The following is a 22,389-nucleotide window of genomic DNA, read 5'->3' on the forward strand; positions in this document are numbered from 1 at the left end:
GATTGTGGTCACGTCTGTCCTATGAACCAACCAACCAAGAAGCTCTGGCAGACCCGGCATCTGCATCATCACACGTGCAATAATGCTCAATAATGCAGAATTCTATTGGAAATAGGATAGAGACCTTTGCTTGAGTAAGTTAAAGCGTTGTCTTCCGATTCTCTCCGAGTTGAATGGGAGCTAGCTACTCCTGGTTATGGATCACTCCACGTGTACTCCATCTGGCAGGTGCCACGTCATGTCACTCCATCAATCGGCCAATAGGCAGCAATGCTTTGACTGAGCATTATTCATTGAACTTTGCACTGTACATACGCAAGCTCGACGCTGGAGAGCGTCTGAGATGATGCCGACAAGACCTAACAACATGCATTGGATCGTGAATGATGCGGACGACAACAAGCAATGGTGTGGGACGAATACCAGTGTAACATGCACACAAGATTCATTTTTTTGGAAGAAAAAAAACAAAGCAAAAACATGAACCGGTAGGCGATAGTGGATATAAGCAGAGATCCGCGCCACCAGAAAATGCAGGCCGATGTGTGTCGCCGTCCTAGCTGGCAATGTACGATCAATAGATGTCCTTTTGCATCCAATTAACAGTACAATGGTTCTTGCAATCCCAAAATGATATGTCGGCTCAGTCTTTCGAAGGTGCTCCTAAGGATAGGGTATGCGTATATGTATGTTCATAGTGATGAGTGTATATGCGTATATTTAAGCGCTTGCATCTGTACTGTGTTTTAAAAAAACATTACTATGGTGATAATACTACTGTAGGGATGGGATTTATCCACTCCACCCAATTGAAGTCGCAAAAAATTCCCAGAACCCAACTCTTGGCTATGGCAGGCGCCAATTGTCGCTCCTCCCTGACGTGCGCCATTTGGTCACTACATGCAACCAAGCGCTTTTTCCTCCTTACACTTTATTAGATGACATGCCAGCCAGAGTTATAACCTCGAGATTATGAGTCTGATGACAATCAGCACTACTAGAAATTATTCGGCAATGAATTTGGACACAGAAAATAATCTACTTAGTTTAACACTTTAACCTATTGCAAGACCGCCACCTATAATCCTGACTACTTTCCTTCCCACTCGGTGATTGCCGCACCACACTTACCCACACCATTACATCATTCTTTGGGTTTATGCAAGTTTTTTGTGCTCCTCGCTATTTAGCTTAAACATGAACTACATTTTGACAAACAAAAAAAAATGAGAATGTGGATTCCGTGAAGTGAGAAATCAGACCTCACGAATAATTCAGCGGACCGAAACTGACGAGGTTTTGTCAGATTCTCTTGCACTGTCAGCATGGGTAGTCATGGAGGTCCCACCTACGTTATGCTTCTAGTACCCTCTCAGAAAGAATGTCTCCTTTTCTTTTCCGCATCACCAAACCAAACCACACAAGATGGATCACGGATGTGTGGTTAAGCTAGCAATACATGGTGGCAGCAGCGGTCACAACCTGATCGATCGACAAGACGCCCCTCTTGCAATTTCTCCGCCGATCGATGAGATCAAACTAGTCAAACAGAAGTGCAAAAATACTTTTCTATGATTACAATGTAGTAACCTCTTTCCGAGAGTGGCGTTTTGACACATGGGAGCGCGTGTGTTTCAAACATATTTTAAAATGTCGAATAAATTCAAACAAAAACTTGGCGCGTACTTCTCGATATTAGTTTAGACCAGGCTAAGTACTCGTTCGTGGGACGCGGACCGAGCTAATCTAGCATACCATGGACACGGTCACACCTCCAAAAACACGGCAAGCATACCACTAATTAGACACCTACTAGCTTAATAATTACTATAAGAGTGAACCAACAGTGCTTGCATAGTTAATTAGGAGGACAGTGGTATCGTCAACACATCGGAGTTCAAGTCCTAGGGGCTGTTTTGTTCCCAGACATACCTTGCCACACTTTACCACACCTAACGTTAGTCAAGTTTGACCAAGTTAGATAGGTGTTTGGTCTATCCACACCTAAGACAAGGATTTTTTTTTGTGAGCAGTGAACCCCACATGTCGTAGACACAAACGTGTGGTAAGATTCTCTTAGGCAAGCCAAAGTGTGACTAACAATTTGAACAACTCAACTAAGGCAAGTGTGGCAAGTGTGGCAAAAATCATGTGGTAATATATGGCAAAGATAGTCACAATCCAAACAGCCCCCTAGACTTGACATTGGTGCTCGTGTTTTCCTAAATTTATTTTAGTCCTTTCGATGATGTGCGTTAAGTGGGAGGAGGCGTTCCGTCGACTACGAAAGCCATCCATGCAGGCACCGAATGCGGGCCACATGCACCGCTTACATGGAGTGCTAGAGCACTCTGGTGACAATCAGCAAGGTGCTGACTCGCCATTGTCGGTGGGAGAGAGGGGGCATGAGTTGTACAGGGATCCATCTGTGGAGAACCCTACCATGGCCAATCAGCAGCTAGCTAGCCAGGCAAGGCAAGAACTTCTGTCTGGAGTACAGTAGGTAGTAGTGGGGGTACTACTGGTCCTCTAGCGTGGTTTTAGTGACACATAGTAACAAGAAAACAAACATGAACGGGTGGCTGATCAAATAACCAATCCATCATGGATAAGAGGAATTAGGAGCTACTAGGAGCTGGCCTTTGTGTGGTCACCGAGAGAACAGATTCCACATTGATCACTGCACTTGTAGAGTGCAATAATGAAATAGATCCTTCCAATTTTCTCCGGATTGAACGGAACCTAGTCCTGCTGGCTCTCGCTATTTATCGTAAGAGCATTCCAGGACGTCGTATATGACTAAGGCAACGACAAAGTTAGATTCCTCACAAATCATTCGGCAAACCGAAACCGATGGCTTCCTCGGATCCTTCCCTGAGCTGTTAGCATCTTGACCAGGGTATATGTGTGGCTGTATGTGACGAACAATTTTACGATTCATGTAGTATCTTTGAAAATGATGCTTATGACTCGTGTGAGGTAGTATTTATGCAAAACCACCACATATGGGGCTAGTGTAATAGGTCAATACCACTTTGTGAACAACCCATGAAGAACCACCTCATAATGTAAGATGTTATTATAACCAATAGTATATCAGTTATCATAACATCTTATATTATGGGATTGAGTTTTTTTTTAGGATGGAATGAGGCTAAACTCCTGGTTGTGGACCTCAAGTGTCGGCTTGAACGATTAATTTGGCTGGCTGAACAGAAAGTGCATGAATAAACCCGAGTACATATGAACCCACTTAGAAAAATATATTTTAAATGCCAAAAAAATTACACCCTCCGTCTCATAATATAATCTGTTATAACAACCAATATGTAAGCATATCAGTTGAAATAATATCTAATATTATGGGACGGGGGAATAACCTTTTTTTAGGATGGAATGAAGCTACACTCGTGGTTGTGGACATCACCAAGTGTCAGCTTGATCGATTAATTTGGCTGGCTGGATTGTGCTACCACGTCATGAATCCATTTTTAACTCTTACTGACTTTGTGACAGGGTGCAACATGTGGTGATGATTGATAGCAGCTAGCTCACTGGTTGTAGTAACTTGCAAGCTTATCATACACGAAACACTAACAACCAACGACAAAATCAACAACAAAGTAAAAAAAAAAAAAAACAGCGCAACAACTAGCAATAAATGGATATAGGGAACGGGGGCTACATGATACGCAAAGAGGGATGCATCGTGCATCTTTGTGTGACTGGGTGTCATTGTCGTAGCTACGCTGTCTTTCTCCATCCAGAGGCATGGTTTCTTGAAGACTCGTCGACATGAGGCAGTACAATAATGCGGGCGAAGGTTGGGACCATGAATCTATCATCAGACTCAATTTTAGCCTTGCAAATTCTCACACCCATCCATGGAATCCAAACTCCTGGCTGTGGCTCTCGCCATGTGTCGCTCCATATGGTCCATGCCACATCAGATGTCCTTTCTCTTTTTGCGGTGGACACTCCAAAATTGTGTGCTTGACAATGCGATTTGAATGATTACTCAAACGTTCTACGTTGCCAAGGCAGCATGACGGCAACCGTTGGTACAACTAGCAATGACTTAGGAGGCACGTGACAAGGATATCGGCCATAGTTATCTACGAACAAGATGAAACCGACCACGAAAATGAACGCACATGCGCGTTGTAACCTCGAAGTTTTGAACTTGACACTCACAAGGCGTCTGACACATGGCAGCATATTATTGCAGTCGGTAGTGATTACAAGTACCACCATAGCACACATCCATCGACATTCAAGCTAACCACCACTAGAATGGTTGACCTAATCAACTCTACTGCTAGACAGCCACCTTAGTTTTTGACCCCACTCATGCTCACCGTGTGATGTTGTCCACTTAACCTCCACATATCAACACTAATAGACGCGTGCAAAAATATAAAATGTGCAATTAGAAAAAGATAACTCAATAAAATTAACAATGAACTATGCATACACTCGGCGCGCACACACACACGGGTGTGTGTGGTTGTTACCTTGTAGGCTCTTCGGTTGTGTCTATCCGTCTTTGTCAAGGACAATTTCCTTGGACCGAACTTGAAAGCAACCAATGCAAGATGCAATAATGCATCGTCCAACGTGGCAAGGATTCCGTTTTGTTTGTCGACAACACGAAGATGACATGAACCACACAAAACCGCCGACGTGCCTTTTTTCTTGCCGATTAATTGGGTTTCACAATTTACACATTTCTGATAAGTTAACATGTGCTTCCTTCATCCAATGTTTAGTAAGGCCCCTCTTATTTTGGCTCAATATTTGACCACAAATTTAACCAATAAAATGTAAACTATCCATGACCAAAAGTATACCTTAAAAAACCTCTTTCAAATACAAATAAAATACTAGTGCATGTGAGTAAGGGCCTGTTCGGTAGCCCTCCAGCTTCACCGGATCCACGAATCTAGCTTCAATTTCCGGATGCCAGCTTCTTCTACGAAAACTGGATCGATGGAAACTGTTCGGCACCCTCGCTCCAGCTTCTTGTATGTGCCAGCAGGCCAAACTGCCTGGAAGGGCTAGAGCCTAGCCGGCTCAATAGATAAGGTTGCCTTAGGCCCGGTCGGACGTTGGAGGAGAGTGGCTGGGCCTGGCCCAATTCGGAAGGAAAGGTTGTCATGTCTCCACGTAGCCTCGTCGGGAGAATAGAACGTGACGTGAGACGGGAGAGAGAAAGCAGCGAACTAGGCGATGGCATCTGCCCGTAAATAAGGCCAACTCCAGGATTTCTGATTCCCAATTCTGTACGTGAATACTGCTACGATCCAGGAACCCAGCTTCCCGGAGCCGAGCCGTTCGGGCCAGCTTCGCTCGCTGATTTGCGGAAGCTGGGAGCTGGCAGGCTACCGAACAGGCCCTAATTGTGTCTATCCCCGCCAAAAGACAAGAAAACAAAAACTGTCTATCAGTCTAACTGATTGTTAGAGAATATTTCACAATGATTTTTCTAGAAGAATTAGTAATTAGGATTAGGCACTGCATTAGTTTAACTTTCTAGAAACGGCGAGCGCACAAGAATAGAATCCAATGGTGCTCTCGACACCATTTAGCATGCATGCATCAAGACAAGAACCGGTATGCATGGCGCCAGGTCAGCAATGGCGGAGGCGACAGATCGACGCCGCTGGTGGCCAATGATCACGGCCATCAGACAGCTAGGAGAAGACCGAGAATCTTATCGCCGGCGCGCGTGATTGCCTCACGGTCTCACTGATTCGCAGCCCACATGGCATTGCCAGCTCAAATCTTCCAGTCCAATCTTTCTCTGTCGGTCCATCCAATATACTAATCCAGATGCAATGTTCTCCCTGGGATTGAGGCCGGCATCATTGGCACTTGTCCATGAGTGTAAAACAACGGCAAGACTACTAAAGAAATGTGAATACAACACCTACTCACATTGTAGAATTAGTGAACATTTTCCTTCGATATAATGTCGGGAATGTAAGTACGGACGCATCTATATGACTCTACATCATCCAGGTTAGTCGGGACGATCATATAACACAGAACCGAAGAAACGAAGAAACGAGAGATCTTCCTTTGTGTAAAAACATGCGTACAATATGCTATCTATCACTTTTTTCTAAACAAAAAATATTTTTTCCATTTTCTTTTTACAATGAGGCCATGTAGGCTTGGTTGTAGGAAGAGTCCATCTCGTGGACGACGAGGCTGGTGGTGGTGACCCGAGCGCCGGTGGCATTGTTGAAGAGGTACACCCCGGCGTTAGCGTAGATGGCCTCCGTCGGGTATACCCGTGACGTTGCCGTCAACCTCCCACCCATCGCAAAACTCTCAACGATCGAATGATCCACCAGCACCCTCACGGACAGCTCCTCACCATCGAGTACCGGCACGGTATGGCCTACGACCCTCTTGACAATGTCGTTGGCACAAGATGAGCGTGTCTCATCGTGGCAGAAGTGTGTGTTCAAGCCGCCGTCGAGGCCCCTGGCGACATAGAAGTAGACGGCGGTACGCTCCGCGTCACCACCATGGCGCCTGGCATCGGCAAGTACGAGGAGGCCAAAGGGGCCGAGCATACCCCGCCCTGCGGCGCCACCGCTTGTGCTGCAATTGTAGCCGACATCGGCCTCGTTGGCGACGGCGATGTCTAGCGGATCGAGGCGGAATGTGGCCTCGATGTCTAGCTGGGTGGCGCGATGAAGGCTGAGTGGAAAGACGGAGCCGCGGTCAATGGTGACGCCGCCAAGGTCAGTGGAGTTGGTCCGGAGCGTCTCCACCTCCTCCACCGGCCACTGAAGGAGGTTGCTTCCTGTCTTGGTGTCCAGCACCACCGTGCGAGGGGCCGACTGCAGCAATAACAAAATAAAACATTAATTAGCCATTGACTATAATTAATTATTCAGCAAAGAATCCTAGGTATCACTCATTGACAGCATAGAAATAGTGTAGCTAACTATGGGGTAAGCAGACAAGACAACCCCTTTTCTGGTCTAATCCCAGTTTGGTTGGTACTAGCAAGAATTATTTAGTTTTTGGTGTGTTGGTACTACCAAATTAACAACTTTTGTCTGCCACTGGATCACATGCTACCACATGATTGATTCAGAGTTTGTAGGGCACACCCTTTTTCTTATCTAATCCCAGTTCGGTTCATGCTAACAGAAAGTTGTTTATACTTATTATTATCCAGTTATAGGTAAGGTACTTGCACCAGCCACACGATTACCAATCTTGGCATACCACTAGGTTGAAGGTATCTGCAACTAGTAGCTTGAACTATTTGCAAGCTAAAGGAAGCTAAGATACACTTGACAACGAGATGACAGCAACATTGCTGTGGCTGCTATCTATCCATGATTCATCCCATGTGGCTGGTATCATTATTTGCACTCATTGAACATGGCCCAGCAAAGGAAGCATGCAAGCTCCCAGTCAAGCAAATTAAACCACTCACAAAGCAACATTTTCTTAATGATCAACTAGTGGAGGTTAATCAATCAATTGACTTTGACATCTTGTACAAGAGGAAGATGATGAAGATGTCAAGTACCTGGAGCGAGGCCCATCCCTTGGCGACGTCGGCGCGCTCGGAGTCGGTCTCGCCAACCCACCCCCACAGCACACGCCGCTTCTTTGCCGGATCATAGAACGTCTTGGATGCGTAGAACTTCCCCCAGTCGTACCTCAGCCCGATGCCGAGATCGGCGTCGACGTCCAGCGGTGTCCATGTGTTCTTCGCCCCGTCATACCTCCCCAACGCATAGTAGTCGTGCCGGTCATCGTCAGAGCTCTCCTTCATCACGTGCAACACATCGTCGCCGCCATTGGTGGGCGATGCCGCCACCGCGTCTGTCATGTCGATGCCCCTCACGCCACCGACCGGGTATAGGTCGATGCACTCCCACATGCCTGTCCCTGGAACCTGGTGAAGCAACCCGGGGACAAGCTCGTATTCCATGAAATCCTTGGTCTTGTAGGTCATGACCATGCCGGCATGGCGGTCATCCTTGGAGCCGATGACGAGCCGCCATGTGTCGTCGGAACCATCAAACCACGCAGTGGTCGGGTCCCTGAAGTCCTTCTCCCCGACGCCCGGTGGTGGGTACATCACCGGGTTGTTCTCATACTTGGTCCAGTTGATTAACAACGGGTCAGATGGATCGGTGGGGAAGGCGAGGCATTGGACCTGGACGGAGGCGTTGGTTGAGCCGGTGTAGAGCATGACGATGCGGCCGTCGGGAAGGACGGTAGCGGAGCCTGACCAAACACCGTTGATGTCGTACCACTGGTCGGGGGACATTGCCACGGGGAGGTGGCGCCACCGCAGGAGGTCGCGGGACGCGGCATGGCCCCACGCTATCTTGTTGCCCCATATTGCTCCGTCGGGGTTGTACTGGTAGAAGAGGTGATACCACCCCTTGTAGTACACCGGACCTGCATTTGCATTTTGCATCAAAGAAATGAGTTTTACATCAACAATCACCCCTTAATTCCATGATGGAGGATGGAGGAAATGTTACTTACCGTTGGGGTCGTTCATCCAGTTCTTCTCGGGCTGGAAGTGGAAGCCGGTGCGCTGCCACTGGAGCATGGCATTGCTCCATGGGAACGCGTTACCGCCGGCGTCTGCGGCAAGCATGCCACCGTGGACGTCGACGGTTGCGGCGCCCGACGTCTTCTCTGACACGCCGGACTCGGGGCCCCTGCTGCTGGTGCTCATAGGCGCCATATCAACTGTCGTCGGGTGGCCGGACATGATGACGCCGGCGGCCGGCAGCTGGCCAGCGAGCCTGACGCCGGCGAGCGCGGCGACAGCGAGGAGCACCGCTGCCGAAGTCAGGAGAACCGCCGCGCACAGTGGCCCGGTTCGGCCTGGGCGCGTGCGCCCGGCCTCGGCATCATCCGGCAACTGCGCGTAGGAGCATGGCACCGAGCCGCGGTCTCCGGTGTCCATTGACATTGAAAGAGATCGGCGGAGGAGATGAAGGACACCAGAGAAGGGAGAGGAATTGGTGGGACTGATCAATTATCACCTCTGCTAAACCTAGGTGTGTGTGCATGTGCGTGTTTGCCGTGGAGCTCCTACTTTCTGCGTCTGCCATTTATAGTCTCCATGCCACTCGTTAGCGGCCTACGTGGCTCAGCCGCATTGGCCGGCGGTGGCGCCATGGGCCCGGGCTGTCAGTGTTAATCATGGTCCATCCAGGCCATGTTACCCAGCTCGATCATGATTACGCAAACTAATAATACTACTAGCCCGTTGGTTCAGGATGGATTTCATGGATCTGTACATGTTCGGGTTCCTCCATGACACGCTTGCTCTGTTAGTAGAAAACAAGTTGGGTTAGCCGGCGGTGCCAATGTCGGCTTAAACTCTTCCCTTCAGGTACGCTAACATTGTTAGAGCATCTCTAATCTTTCCCTAATAGTTGTCAAGAAAGCATCCATAAAATCGATTTTCGACAGGTTTTTCTCATTAACAGGTCATTTCTCTTCGATAAGGCAGAGCGCTCGTGTCGGTTGCTCGAAGAAAAAAGGACATGTGCACTAGGAGGGTGCATCTAACCCATCACCAAAATTTTACACCCATTGTTTTTCCTTTTTTATTCTTACCACCTATTGCATTAAAAATAATATATTATTATTATCATCATCATCATCATCATATTATTATTACAAAAAACCATAACAAAAATCAACAACAAAGCCTTTGGTCTCATACAAGTTGAGATAGGCTAGAGCTGAAACCCAAGATCTCGAAATCAAATCTGAGTTTCATCTCCAAAGGAGTGGTTGAGTTTTCACGTTGGCTCGCAAAGTCTATCACGAGCCTCTCTTCTTTTACCTGGCCTTGGAACTGACAACATAGGCGGAGTTTATTACATCAACCCCTAAAATAGAAAAGCAGCTATTGGTCATTTCTTCTAAGACTTTGCATGTGTTGCCGGCCAGAGAGCGTTGTGGATGGATAACTGGGGGGGGGGGGGGGGGGGGGGAAGTGAAGCGGAGTCACGATCCAAGCACAGGCCTCGCCTATGCTCAAGGCCATCGGTCAGCTTGGGAGAAGGCGGCGGACGGTGTGGTACATGTGTGGGATAGCGCCGCGAGGCTTGGCCTATGGGTGATGATGGCATGAGGAAGGTCTGGAAGGGGTGAGAGGCACGGCGGAACTGGAGAATGGGTGGGGGCGCAACACCAGAGATATCGTCAATGGCGAGAGGTGGCGATTCATGGGGTGGTGAAAAATGTCTTACAGGCAGCTAAATTAGTTTCTCCACTTACCAATTCAACAAAGGAAAAAATAGTTCCACCACTAGATAGCCGCCGTGCGCATGACCTAGTCGTATCACCCATTGATTCATGCCCATGGGCGCGAACTGCTCTCTGTGCATATGCTACGCTAGAATCTATCCTTGCATGACCTGGGGAAGGTGCATGATGCATGCATGTGTACATATGAGAGCATATCTGAAGAGTGGGCATGCCTAAAAGAACATACTCCGGTACTAGACTAGAAGCCATAGATTCCGTTGAGAAACATGGCCCGCCAATAATTCGGCGAACCGAAACCGATGGGTGGCGCATGATCATGGCGGCCCCAGGAAGCCATCTAGCTGTAATCTACTCCTCCCGTGGGTTATACTAAACCAACAAGAAACATTGGAAGATGGCGGGGGAGGATGGACGTGTGGTTAAGCAATGCCAAGTGGCAGCTTAGCTGCCGTTTTGGTCGTGACTCTGCCACCATTGATTGCCACATCCACGAGGTGCTGACTCACCATTGTCGGGAAGAGTGTCTGGAGGCTGTACCAGAGCCAGCCATCAGCTAGTTAAGCAAGAAACAAGTCCTGGTCCTGCACTCTTGCTGCTGCTGCATGATGCTAACCGCTATTTTATTTTATTTTTGAATTGTTGCTAACCACTAATAAGTAATAGCAATCAGTAGTAGCTTAGGTTCCACACATACTAATCAATCAGAAGAAACTAGACAACAAGGGTGATTAACTTTTTTTGGTGATCGTAATAGTAATAGTAATGGATAGAGAGGGAGAGGGGATGTGTGGTGGTGGTCACGTATGTACCATAATACCCTAGAACAACGGCCTTTTCCATGGATCCAGCATCCACATCATTGCACTAGTACCATATAATACCCTATAATGCGGAAACCAATTGGAATTAGGACAGAGACCTTTGCTCCGTCCATGTGGTGCCAGTTAAAGCTTTTCTTCCATTTTTCTCTGAGTTGAATGGAACCTAGCTACTCCTGGTTGTTGATCACTCCACCTGGCAGGTGCCACATATTGTCACTCCATCAATCGACGACGGCCGACAACTCGTTGGCAGAGCATTGTTCATTGAACTTTGCACTGCCGAGACGCAAGCTTGACGCTGTAGAACGTCTGAAATGATGTTGACAAAGCCTAACAACATGCACTGTTTCGTGGATGATCCATGGCGGCGGGAAGAAATGGTGTGGGGTCGATGACAGTTACTAGTAACATGTACACAAGATTCAGGCCATGTTTGGTTCATAAGTCCTAGGACTTTTTTTAGTCCCAACTTATAAGTCCCAAGTCCCTAAAAAGTCCCTACCTGTTTGGTTCCTGGGACTTATAAGTCTCTATAAGACCATATTACAACTATAAGTCCCTATAAGTCCCTCCTTGAGAGTCTTATTTCATAAGTCTCAAATGCCCACTTTAAGTCCCTATAAGTCCCTCCTGTTTGGTTTAGATGAGACTTATAGGGACTTTTTTGAAGTCCCTAAACCAATTAAGTCCCTGGAAACAAACACCCTCTCATTCGTTCGAAAAAGAAAAACACAACAAAACCATGACCAATAGATGGTAGTGATTATAAGGAGAGTTGAAGAGAGATCCGCACCACAAAAAAATGCAGGCGGATGTGTGTCACTCTCCTAGCTAGCTGTATACAATCCATCGATGTCCTTTTGCATCAACTTAACACGATTACAGATCTTGTAGTCTTGCGGACCCAACAACATCAACATGACAATAATACGCGTCATGGGATGGGATGATCCACTCGACTTGATTGAAGCCGCCTAGAATTCCTCGAACCCAACTCCTGGCTAGGGCAGGTGCCAATTGTCGCTCCGCCCCAATGTGTGCTAGTTGTTCACTTCATGCATCCACACGTTTTTTCCTTCTTGTTGTACTTTATTAGATGACACGTCGTTGAGAGTTGTAACCTCAAGGTCGTGACCCTGCACCTTTTTATTTTTTGTGAAAAACATCAGATCTATTAAAAAAGATCACCAAAAGTACAAAGCATCTCAAACATAATAAAAATTACATCGAGATTCTGATACCATCGAATGGTCACTACTGCCGCTAGAACGAGCCCAACTAATTGGCCAAGTGCTGATGGCAAGCCGGAGATATAGGTGGTGACAATCAGCACTACTAGCAATGATTCGATGAAGAAATTGGCCATAAAATAATCATGACTCTAACCGGCACTCTTTTTTGACAATATCATCTAATCCCCACTTTCTTAGCTTATACTACTACATCGTTGTTTGTGCTGAGTATAATTTTTTGTGTGCTCCTCCTTCAGCTCAAACATGGAAATACATTTTTTGACAAATAAAAAAAATGAGAATGTAGATTCCACGGAATGAAAAAGCAGGCCCCGCAAATAATTCAGCAAACCGAAACCGATGGCGTCTTTGTGGGAGTCTCTTGCACCGTCAGCATGGGCACCCACCTACCTTACTCTCCAATGACCTTTCTTATCTGCATCGCCAAACCAAACCACACAGGATGGATCAGGGATGGGTAGATGTTTGGTTAAGCGAGCAATGCGTGGTGGTACGTGGTGGCAGGTACCGTTTGGGCCACAACGACTTGTACGATGTGCATTTGTAACGGACATGGCTTTGCATCCTCCTCACGTACTCCTGTCCCCTTGGGCAACAATTCATGGCCTCTCGTACACTTTGCCATGTATGCAGTGCACGCCGCATGCACCGCTCGCATGGAGTGTTGGGTACTCTAGTGACAATCAGCCAGGTGCTGACTCACCATTGTCGGTGGAAAAATAGAGGGACAGATCCATCTAGACGTGCCTACTGGAGCCAATCAGTAGCAGCTAGCTAGCCAGGCCAAGCAACATTTTCTTTCTGGAGTACAGTAGGTGGTAGTGGGGGTAGTACTGGTCCTATAGCTCCACATAATCACAAGAAAACAAACATGAATGGATGGCAGATCAAATGACCTATCCATCATGGATAAGAAAAACTAGGACGTGGTACTCCAGGGAGCTGGCTTTGCATGGACACTGTTCTAGCTACAATAATTAAGCTTGAATGGTGTTGCTCTCCGTCGAACCAACCGAACGAGAAATAAGTCGTTTCAGATTCAACATCATTGCTAGTACAATAATGCGGTCAGCTAGCTAGACTGTACTCTTTCTGTGAAGAAATATAAGAGTGTATAGATCACTATTTAGTGATCTGAACAAGAGGGAATACTAATTAAGCTAATGCTAATCAAGAGATCAATCCTCTAATTTTCTTACGATAGAGTCAAACTAGGCTCGTGGCTGCGGACCTCACCAAGGTTCAGCTCGATCCATTAGGTTGATCATAGTGGAGAGTATCAAAACTTAGTATATCAGGCATATGATACTAGTGTATGATACTACATCCATAGTGTATCATAGATTACTATCATAGTTGGTCTCATTAATTGCCATGCATAAAACATAGTAGTATAAAATTTAATATGATACGGTATCATAATATGGTACTCAACCCTTTCTTTATTTAATTCTACGTCATCTCATCAAAATTTCGTAGTTGGCTTGCATGATACTAACTATGATACTCCCATTACGACCAGTCTTAATTCTGTTGGCTGGTGGTTGCTACCATGCCAGCAATCCATTTTTAACTCTTACTACTAACGATGTGACGAGGCAAGGTGTAACAGGTGGCCATAGCGGATGGAAGCTAGTCGTTATAGTAACTTGCAAGCTTGCCATGCATGAAGGGCTAACAACCAACAGCAAAATTAACATCAGAGTCAAAAAATATTCAACAACTAGCAATAATGGATATAGGAAGAGAGACGGGGGCCTACACGACAACGCACAAATTAAGAGGGGTCTAGCGTGCATGTGTGTGTGAAAGAGTGTCGTTGTCCAAGCTACAATCTCTTTCTCCATCCAGTGCTATGGTTCCACGAATATTGATCGGCATCAGGCAGGTACAATAATGCGGGTGAAGATAGGGACCATGAATCTATGATCAGACTCGATTTTAATCATGCAAATTCTCTCACCCATCCTTGGAATCCAAACTTCTGGCTGTGGCTCTCTCCACTTGTCGCTCCATATGGTCCATGCCATGTCAGATGTCCTTTTTTTTTTGCGGTGGGCTAACCAACATTGTGTGCTTGCGCAACATGACATGTGGCAACAGCTAGTACAAATACCTATGGCTGCAATGATGTCAGCCACAAAAATGAACACACAGGCACATTGTAACCTTGAAGTTCTGAGCTTGGCACTGACAAGGAGGCGTGTAACAAGTGGCAACATATTATTGCAGTCGGTAATAATCTCCAGTAACTAATATGGCACCTTCAAGACATTCAAGCTATCCACCACTCTGAATGGTTGACATAGCCAACTCTACTGGTTCGCGGCCGCCATACCTTTTGACCGCACCCATGCTCATTTTCTGATGTTGCCCACTTACCCTCCACATATCAACACATATTGATGATTGGATCAATATGTATGCGGTGTGCGTTTAGCAAGATAACTCGAGAATGTTAAGAATAAAGTATGCATACACTTGGCATGCACACATGGGTGTGTGTGGTTGTTGCCTTGTTGACTCTTGGGTTGTATCTATTTGTCTTCGTCGATGACAATCTCCTTGGACCAAACTTGCAAGCAACCAATGCCAGCTACAATAATGCATTGTTCGACGTGGCAATGATTCAATTTTGTTTGTGGACAACAATAGCAAGGCAGGAACCACACAAACCAGTGGTGCCCACGTGTCTTTTTGTTTTTTGCTGATTAATTAGATTTCACAAATTACTTACTTCCGATAAACTAAAATGTAGTAGACACTACAAAGGTTTGCATGTGAACTACTAGTTGTATACCCCCTGTCAAAAGGCAACAAAATAAGAACTATCTATCAGTCAAACTAAACCCATTGTGTATATTGATTTCGCAATGATTTGTCTAGAAGAATTACTTAGCATTAGGCGCTACATTATTTTTCCTTTCTAGAACCGTGAGCACACAAGAATAAAGAGCGAATCCGATGGTTCTCTCGACACCAACCAAACATGCATGCGTCAAGGCAAGAAGAAACCCATGGCGCATGTTAGTATTGGCACAGGCCACTAATTCCGGCCGTCAGGTGAGTGGTGGAGAAGATCCAGAATCTTATCATCAGCATCCTCGGTGGCCTCACGGTCTCACTGATTTGCAGTCCACATGCCATTGCCAGCTCAAATCTTCCACTCCAATCTTCCATTGTCTAACCATCTAATGTAATCAAGATCCCTGGGGTTGGGCTTGGCATCATTAACACTTGTCCATGAGTGTACGTAGTACCTCCCCTCCAATAATTCTCATTTGTTTACACAATAATCCCCGCTTGTTTGTTTACCCAATAATTCCCGTTAGGGTATGCAGGAGATGTGTTTGTATGTGACAAGTTGTTCACCGAATCACCGATAGTGCACTTTTTTAAACTATAGTTAACATACGAGCTGACCTTGTGCCTAGCCTCGAGTGCAAAAGCAATCATGCACAGATTGATTGTCGATCGTCGCATGAAACAAGACCAATGCACGCAGAACCTTTTGTAATGAATTCTGAATAGTGTTGACCGCAAGTCCACAAACATTGTTATTCAAAGTACAGAACAAAGACAACCATGTCATTAGTACTACTCCCTCCGATGCAAAATAAGTGTCGCAGTTTTGAACTAACGTTTGGATTGGAGGGAGTACAAGAAAATGAACAAAACACCTACTCAAAATTAGAATTAGTGAACATTTTTCTTTGATGTCGGAAATATAAGCGCATACCATGTGAGTCCTCCAGGTCAGTCTGGATCAAGGATTTTACTCTTGGTCGATAATTTTGTTAACCAAACCGGTCACCAGTTTTTCTGGTCCACCCCAAGAAACTATATTACCATTTGATTTTTTTTTGTTGAAAATTTGAATTTGAACGCAAAACCTGGAACAAATAAAGCGAGGACGGTCGTATTGGCTGAACTGTGTTGTGGCCGTAGTCGTAATCAGCAGTGTAGGTGTCATGAAGGTCCTGAGATCGAAAATCTCCAACTAGGATGTGGTTCTTCCTTGCTGTAACACCGTGGTAGGATGATTTTTCCTGCATTTATCGGGCATAAATATACTTATTATTTAGCTAAAAGCATTTGAATTCAAATTTTTTTTAAAGTTATCTTGGTGGCCATTGGTAGAAAACAGAAATGAGAAAAAAAGACTTGGTAGAGATGGATCAGACAACGCAGAAAAGTTGCAACGAAGAAATGGGAGCGACCTTCCTTGGTCTAAAAACAGTACATACAATGTGCTATCTATCATATTTTTACTAAACAAAAATAATATTTGCACTTTCTTTTTACATTGAGGCCATGTAGGCCTGATTGTAGGAGGAGTCCATCTCATGGACGACGAGCCTCGTGACGTTGACCCGGGCGCTGGTGGCGTTGTTGAAGAGGTAGACCCCAGCGTTGGCATAGATGGCCTCCGTTGGGTACACTCGTGACGTTGCCGTCAACCTCCCGCCCATTGCAAAGCTCTCAACAATGGAATGGTCCACTAGCACCCTCATCGTAAACTCCTCGCCATTGAGCACGGGGACAATATTGCCTACGACCCTCTTGACAATATCGTTGGCATGAGATGAGCGCATCTCGTCATGGCAGAAGTGTGTGCGCAGGCCGCCGTCGAGGCCTCTCGCGATGTAGAAATAGACGCCGGTCCGCTCCATGTCGCCACCGTGGCGCCTGGCATCAGCAAGAACAAGGAGACCGAAGGGACCGAGTGTGCCCCGTCCAGTCGTGCCACCGCTGGTGCTGCAGTTGTAGCCGACGTCCGCCTCCTTGGAAGCGGCGACGTCGAGTTGGTCAAGACGAAATGAGGCCTCGATGTCCAGCTGGGTGGCACGGTGAAGGCTGAGTGGGAATACGGAGCCATGGTCGACGGTAACGCCTCCAAGGTCGGTGGAGTTGGTCCGGAGCGTCTCCACCTCTTCCACCGGCCACTGCAGGAGGTTGCTCCCCGTCTTGGTGTCCAGCACCACCGTGCGAGGGATCGACTGCAACAGTAACAACAGAAAACATTAGCAACTTTTCAGCAAAGAAACCTCAATCATTTTGACAGCATATAAAGAAATAGTTAACTGTGGGGCAAGCAGACAAGACTTCCCTTTTTCTTGTCTAATCCTAGTTTTGTGCAGACAAGACCACATGGTGGTGCATGATTGATTCATGGGTATGAGTTTTGCTTTTGGGACACACACAACTAGCTAGTTGCATTGGTGTATATTGTACTACTCCATTATATCCAAATAAAGGGCATTACCAACTGTCACAATTGAACTACTCCATCATCCATTTCAATTCATTTTAGCATTCTATCATTGTTTCCTTTTCCTTTTAGAATCCTCCTGGTATCCTCACTCTGACAGCAAAAGAGAGGTAACTCAAGACAAAGAGATCCCTCTTCTTGTCTAATCCCAGTTTGGTTCGTGCTAACAGAAATTATGTTTGCTTATTGAGCAGTTTTAATATGGTCCCTCTTACCCTCGCTTTTCACATGAGAGGTAAGAGTATAAAATAGATCTAAGTCATTGATCTCATTAATTAATGGCCTGATTAACTCTTACCTTCTTACCTCACATGTAAAAAGAGGAGGTAAGAGGGACCATGCTAAAATTTGCCTTGCTTATTATATCCAGTGAGGTGGTTCTTGGCATGCCACTAGGCCACATGGGGTGTGCAGAGTTTGTTTGTTGGACACAGCTACAATGGCATTGCGCATTCAAAGTATCTCAACAGTAGCTGGAACTCTTTGCAAACTGAAGGAAACTAAGCGACACTTGACAACGAGATGACAGCAACATCTCTTTAGCTGCTATATCTATCTATCTATAATTCCTACCAACTTGCTGCTATTATTATTTGCATGCCCTGGAATCATGCCGACGTGTCTATGAAACCCAACAAAAAGTGCTTGCAACACTTCTAACCAAGCAAGTTTGTGCTAACAAAGCGATAGTGTAGTAAGAATCAATTAATGGAGGTATTAATCAATCACTTGAAGAAGATGATGAAAATGTCAAGTACCTGGAGGGAGGCCCATCCCTTGGCGACGTCAGCATGCTCGGAGTCGGTCTCTCCGACCCACCCCCACAGTACACGCCGCTTCTTCGCCGGATCATAGAACGTCTTGGACGCATAGAACTTTCCCCAGTCATACCTCAGCCCAATGCCGACATCGGCGTCGGCGTCCAATGGCGTCCACGTGTTCTTCGCCGCGTCGTACCTCCCCAGCGCGTAGTAGTCATGACGATCATCATCTGAGCTCTCCTTCATCACGTGCAAAACATCGCTGCCACCATTGTTGGACGCCGCTGCCACTGCCTCTGTCATGTCGATGCCCCTTTTACCACCGACCGGGTACAAATCAATGCACTCCCACATACCCGTCCCCGGAACACGGTGAAGCAACCCGGGGACAAGCTCATAGTTGATGAAATCATTGGTCTTATAGGTCATGACCATGCCGGCATGGCGGTCATCCTTGGAGCCGATGACGAGCCGCCATGTGTCGTCCGAACCGTCAAACCACGCAGTGGTCGGGTCCCTGAAGTCCTTCTCCCCAACGCCCGGTGGCGGGTACATCACGGGGTTGTTCTCATACTTGGTCCAGTTGATGAGCAAAGGGTCGGAGGGGTCGGTGGGGAAGGCGAGGCATTGGACCTGGACAGAGGCGTTTGTGGAGCCGGTGTAGAGCATGACGATGCGGCCGTCGGGGAGGACGGTGGCAGAACCTGACCAGACGCCATTGATGTCGTACCATTGGTCAGGGGACATTGCCACGGGGAGGTGGCGCCACCGGAGAAGGTCGCGGGAGGCGGCGTGACCCCAGGCGATCTTGTTGCCCCAGATGGCACCGTCCGGGTTGTACTGGTAAAAGAGGTGGTACCACCCCTTGTAGTACACGGGACCTGCACTTGCATTTTGTATCAAAGAATGAGTTTTGCATCAACAAAATATTATAACTAATTTGTGCAAGATGCTGGGGTCATCTCTAACAAGATTATTGCAATTAGTACGGCATCGGTAACAATGGCAGAAATGTTACTTACCGTTGGGGTCGTTCATCCAGTTCTTCTCGGGCTGGAAGTGGAAGCCGGTGCGCTGCCACTGGAGCATGGCATTGCTCCACGGAAACGCGTTGCCGCCGGCGTCCGCGCCCAGCATGCCGCCGTGCGTGGAGGCGCCAGACGTCTTCTCCGAGACGCCAGACTCAGGCCCCCGGCTGCTGGTGCTCATCAGCGCCGCGTCGACCGTTGTCTGGTGGTCAGACATGACGACGATGCCACCGGCGGGCAGCTGGCCGTTGACCCTGACGCCGGCGAGCGCGGCAACCACGAGGAGCACGACTGCCGTCGCCAGCAGCAGGGCGGCACAGAGCGGGCCTGCAGTCCGGTGCGCGCGCCCCACCGTGGTGGCGGCCTCGGCATCCTCCGGCAGTGGCGCGTAGGAGCACGGAAGGGGCGCTGAGGCGCCGTCTCTGGCCTCCATTGGCACAAAATTGAAGTGAAACGCAGAGGAAAGATTAGTGGAAGCTCCCCTGCTAATCTTAATGAAAGAGGAAGAGGATGTGTGTGTTTGCGGAGGAGCTTCTCCTTCCCATTTTATAGTCTCCATGCCACCCGTTAGCGGCATCCACCGCCGCGGGCCCGGAGTGTCAGTGCTAATCATCATCTGTCCAGGCCATGTTATCCAGCTCGAGCCTTGTCGTACTCACTCATTGTTCCGAGAAACTCTACTGGCAGTACTAGCTAGTGGCTCTGGCTGGATCATTATATTCTTTACGTAGTACTCCCTCCGTCCGGGAAAAATTGTCTCCATGACATTTCTGTGTTCAGAATTTCAGATCGTTCCATGATCCAGTTGGATTATAGATTCCGCTGAGAGCGAGAGAACCGAAACCGCTGCTCATGGGGTCGATCGATCATGGCGCCCCAGCTAATTTAGCTTAGAACATCTACAGCCCGACTAGATAAATTCAGACACTCAAACGCCCGCGGGTTAAGATGGCAACGGGGACGAAACCCACTGGGTTTTGCTTGCCCAAACCCATCCCCACGAGAAAATCACAAACCCGTCCCTGTCCCCATCAACGTGTGCGGGGTTAAATTTTTGCCCATCTCCTAAACCCATCGGGTTTTCAAAACCCACGAGGAACCCGTCCCCACGAGCAGTCAAAGAAAACAACAACATTTGGAAGAAAAACAGAACCATATTACAGCAGCAGGCGACGGCTGGGGGATCTAGGTTTAGGTTTAGGTGTCGTGTTGTGCGGGTGAGAGAGTCCTAAAGAGCGAGCAACACTGCAGTGACCGAGCGAGGGGTTTGTTTGTACTCTAGGGCCTCGACGCTGTGGGGCTCGGCTACTTGGGCACTGTGGCTTTGGGCTACTTGAGTCAAGATGGATCGGTGCGTGCTAAATAATGTATTTTGACGGGTTTCAGATTCGGATAGTACTCAAACGGGTTTAAACCCGCTAAACATGACGGGTTTTATAATGTACCCACGAGCAGCCCCGCGGGGATAGAAAGTCGTCCATCCCCGTCCCCTAATTGGGTAAAAACCAGCGGGGACGCGGCTTTCGGGGCCCTATTACCATCTTGACCCGCAGGCATGTCCGTAGGCGGTGACTGATTACTCCGCGAATTTGCTCTTCTGCATCCGGATACTTCATAATAAAAATCCTAAATCTATACGAAAGCATGCAAAGAAAAAAAATCACGTACTACGTAGATCAACTACTCTAGTCCTTATCGAAGATGTCCACTATCTTCGTGTCCAGCTCCGTGTACATGGGTGGTAGCCATAGCTCCGACTCCTCCGGCTTCTCCGCGTCGACCTCTGCATCCATCTCCGCTTCGACCTTGTCGAAGAGCGCGTCGGTTGCCGCCCGTTCCTACCTAATAAATCATTGGTTGGCCTCCACATAGGCCTCATCCTGGATGGATTCTAGGATGGCATGTTCTCTGACATCTCGTCCGATTGGGCGACGGCGAACTCTGCCTCCGCGTCCTACATGATGAAGTCCGGAGCCGGCGCCAGCTCCTGCTCCGGTTGCTCCGCCTCGTCCTTCTCCTCCACGTCCATCGGATCCTGCAACTACTCCTCTCCATCCTCCTCCTCTGGCTCCAGCGAGTCTGGAGGCAGCACGTCAGCGATGCTAGCGGGGCACGCGGCGCACCTCGCCTAGATCTCCTCCTCGATCTGGTACCGACGCTCTGACGTGAGCATAGTGTAGGTCATGATCTTTCACCAAACCTTGGCTATGCCGAAGAGCGTGGAAGAGCGGCGGAGCGAGAGAGAGGAGGTGGATAGGCTCGGGCTAACCACGCGGAGAGGGAGGAGGTGGATGGGCTAGGGTTGGGGGACGTTGGCCAGCTTAAATAGCCGAATTTGGCCTCGAGCGGCGAGCCGGACCGGCTCCACAAGGTGTTCACCCCCCCTGTTGGGGAACGTAGCATAAATTCAAAATTTTCCTACGTGTCACCAAGATCAATCTATGGAGAGACTAGCAACGAGGGGAAGGAGAGTGCATCTACATACCCTTGTAGATCGCTAAGCGGAAGCGTTCAAGTGAACGGGGTTGATGGAGTCGTACTCGTCGTGATCCAAATCACCGATGACCAAGTGCCGAACGCACGGCACCTCCGCGTTCAACACACGTACAGCCCGAAGACGTCTCCCATGCCTTGATCCAGTAAGGAGAGAGGGAGAGGTTGATGAAGACTCCATCCAGCAGCAGCACAACGGCGTGGTGGTGATGAAGGAGCGTGGCAATCCTGCAGGGCTTCGCCAAGCAGCACAGAAGAGGAGGGAGAGAGAGATGCAGGGCTGCACCAACGAGAGATCGAATCGCGTGTGTTCTGGGCAGCCCAATGCCTCAATATATATAGGGAAGGGGAGGGGCTGCGCCCCCTCTAGGGTTCCCACCCCTAGGGGGGGCGGCAGCCCTAGATGGGGAACAAGGGTGGCGGCCAAGAGGGGATGGGAGAGGGAGGCGCACCAATATGGGCCCTAAGGCCCATATCCCA

The 22,389-nt window shown here is 47.9% G+C and overlaps 2 protein-coding genes across 2 annotated transcripts; both read right to left on the reverse strand.

Annotated features, from left to right (window-relative positions):
• Positions 1–6,055: 6,055 nt before the first annotated feature.
• Positions 6,056–9,094, reverse strand: LOC125512518 (sucrose:sucrose 1-fructosyltransferase-like). Its single transcript, XM_048677615.2, has 3 exons — positions 8,533–9,094; positions 7,559–8,442; positions 6,056–6,854 (listed from the first exon to the last, which is right to left on the reverse strand). The coding sequence occupies exons 1-3, from the start codon at positions 8,966–8,968 to the stop codon at positions 6,156–6,158; spliced, it is 2,019 nt and encodes a 672-aa protein (XP_048533572.1). The 5' UTR covers positions 8,969–9,094; the 3' UTR covers positions 6,056–6,155.
• Positions 9,095–16,531: 7,437 nt separating this feature from the next.
• Positions 16,532–19,943, reverse strand: LOC125514116 (sucrose:sucrose 1-fructosyltransferase-like). The gene is made up of 3 exons (XM_048679379.2): positions 19,411–19,943; positions 18,386–19,269; positions 16,532–17,355 (listed from the first exon to the last, which is right to left on the reverse strand). The coding sequence occupies exons 1-3, from the start codon at positions 19,847–19,849 to the stop codon at positions 16,657–16,659; spliced, it is 2,022 nt and encodes a 673-aa protein (XP_048535336.2). The 5' UTR covers positions 19,850–19,943; the 3' UTR covers positions 16,532–16,656.
• Positions 19,944–22,389: the final 2,446 nt, after the last annotated feature.

The sequence above is a fragment of the Triticum urartu genome, chromosome 6A (assembly GCF_056163025.1).
Source record: "Triticum urartu cultivar PI428250 chromosome 6A, HENAU_Tu73, whole genome shotgun sequence".
Taxonomy (NCBI): Eukaryota; Viridiplantae; Streptophyta; class Magnoliopsida; order Poales; family Poaceae; genus Triticum; species Triticum urartu.

What these genes read in the sequence shown, in the direction of transcription:
- LOC125512518 (XM_048677615.2), bottom strand. Translation starts at nt 8,968, where the DNA reads ATGTCAATGGACACCGGAGACCGCGGCTCGGTGCCATGCTCCTACGCG. An exon ending in CTGGATGAACGACCCCAACG is followed by an intron (nt 8,443 to 8,532) that starts GTAAGTAACATT and finishes ATGCAAATGCAG; the next exon opens with GTCCGGTGTACTACAAGGGG. An exon ending in AGGGATGGGCCTCGCTCCAG is followed by an intron (nt 6,855 to 7,558) that starts GTACTTGACATC and finishes TTATTGCTGCAG; the next exon opens with TCGGCCCCTCGCACGGTGGT.
- LOC125514116 (XM_048679379.2), bottom strand. Translation starts at nt 19,849, where the DNA reads ATGGAGGCCAGAGACGGCGCCTCAGCGCCCCTTCCGTGCTCCTACGCG. An exon ending in CTGGATGAACGACCCCAACG is followed by an intron (nt 19,270 to 19,410) that starts GTAAGTAACATT and finishes ATGCAAGTGCAG; the next exon opens with GTCCCGTGTACTACAAGGGG. An exon ending in AGGGATGGGCCTCCCTCCAG is followed by an intron (nt 17,356 to 18,385) that starts GTACTTGACATT and finishes TTACTGTTGCAG; the next exon opens with TCGATCCCTCGCACGGTGGT.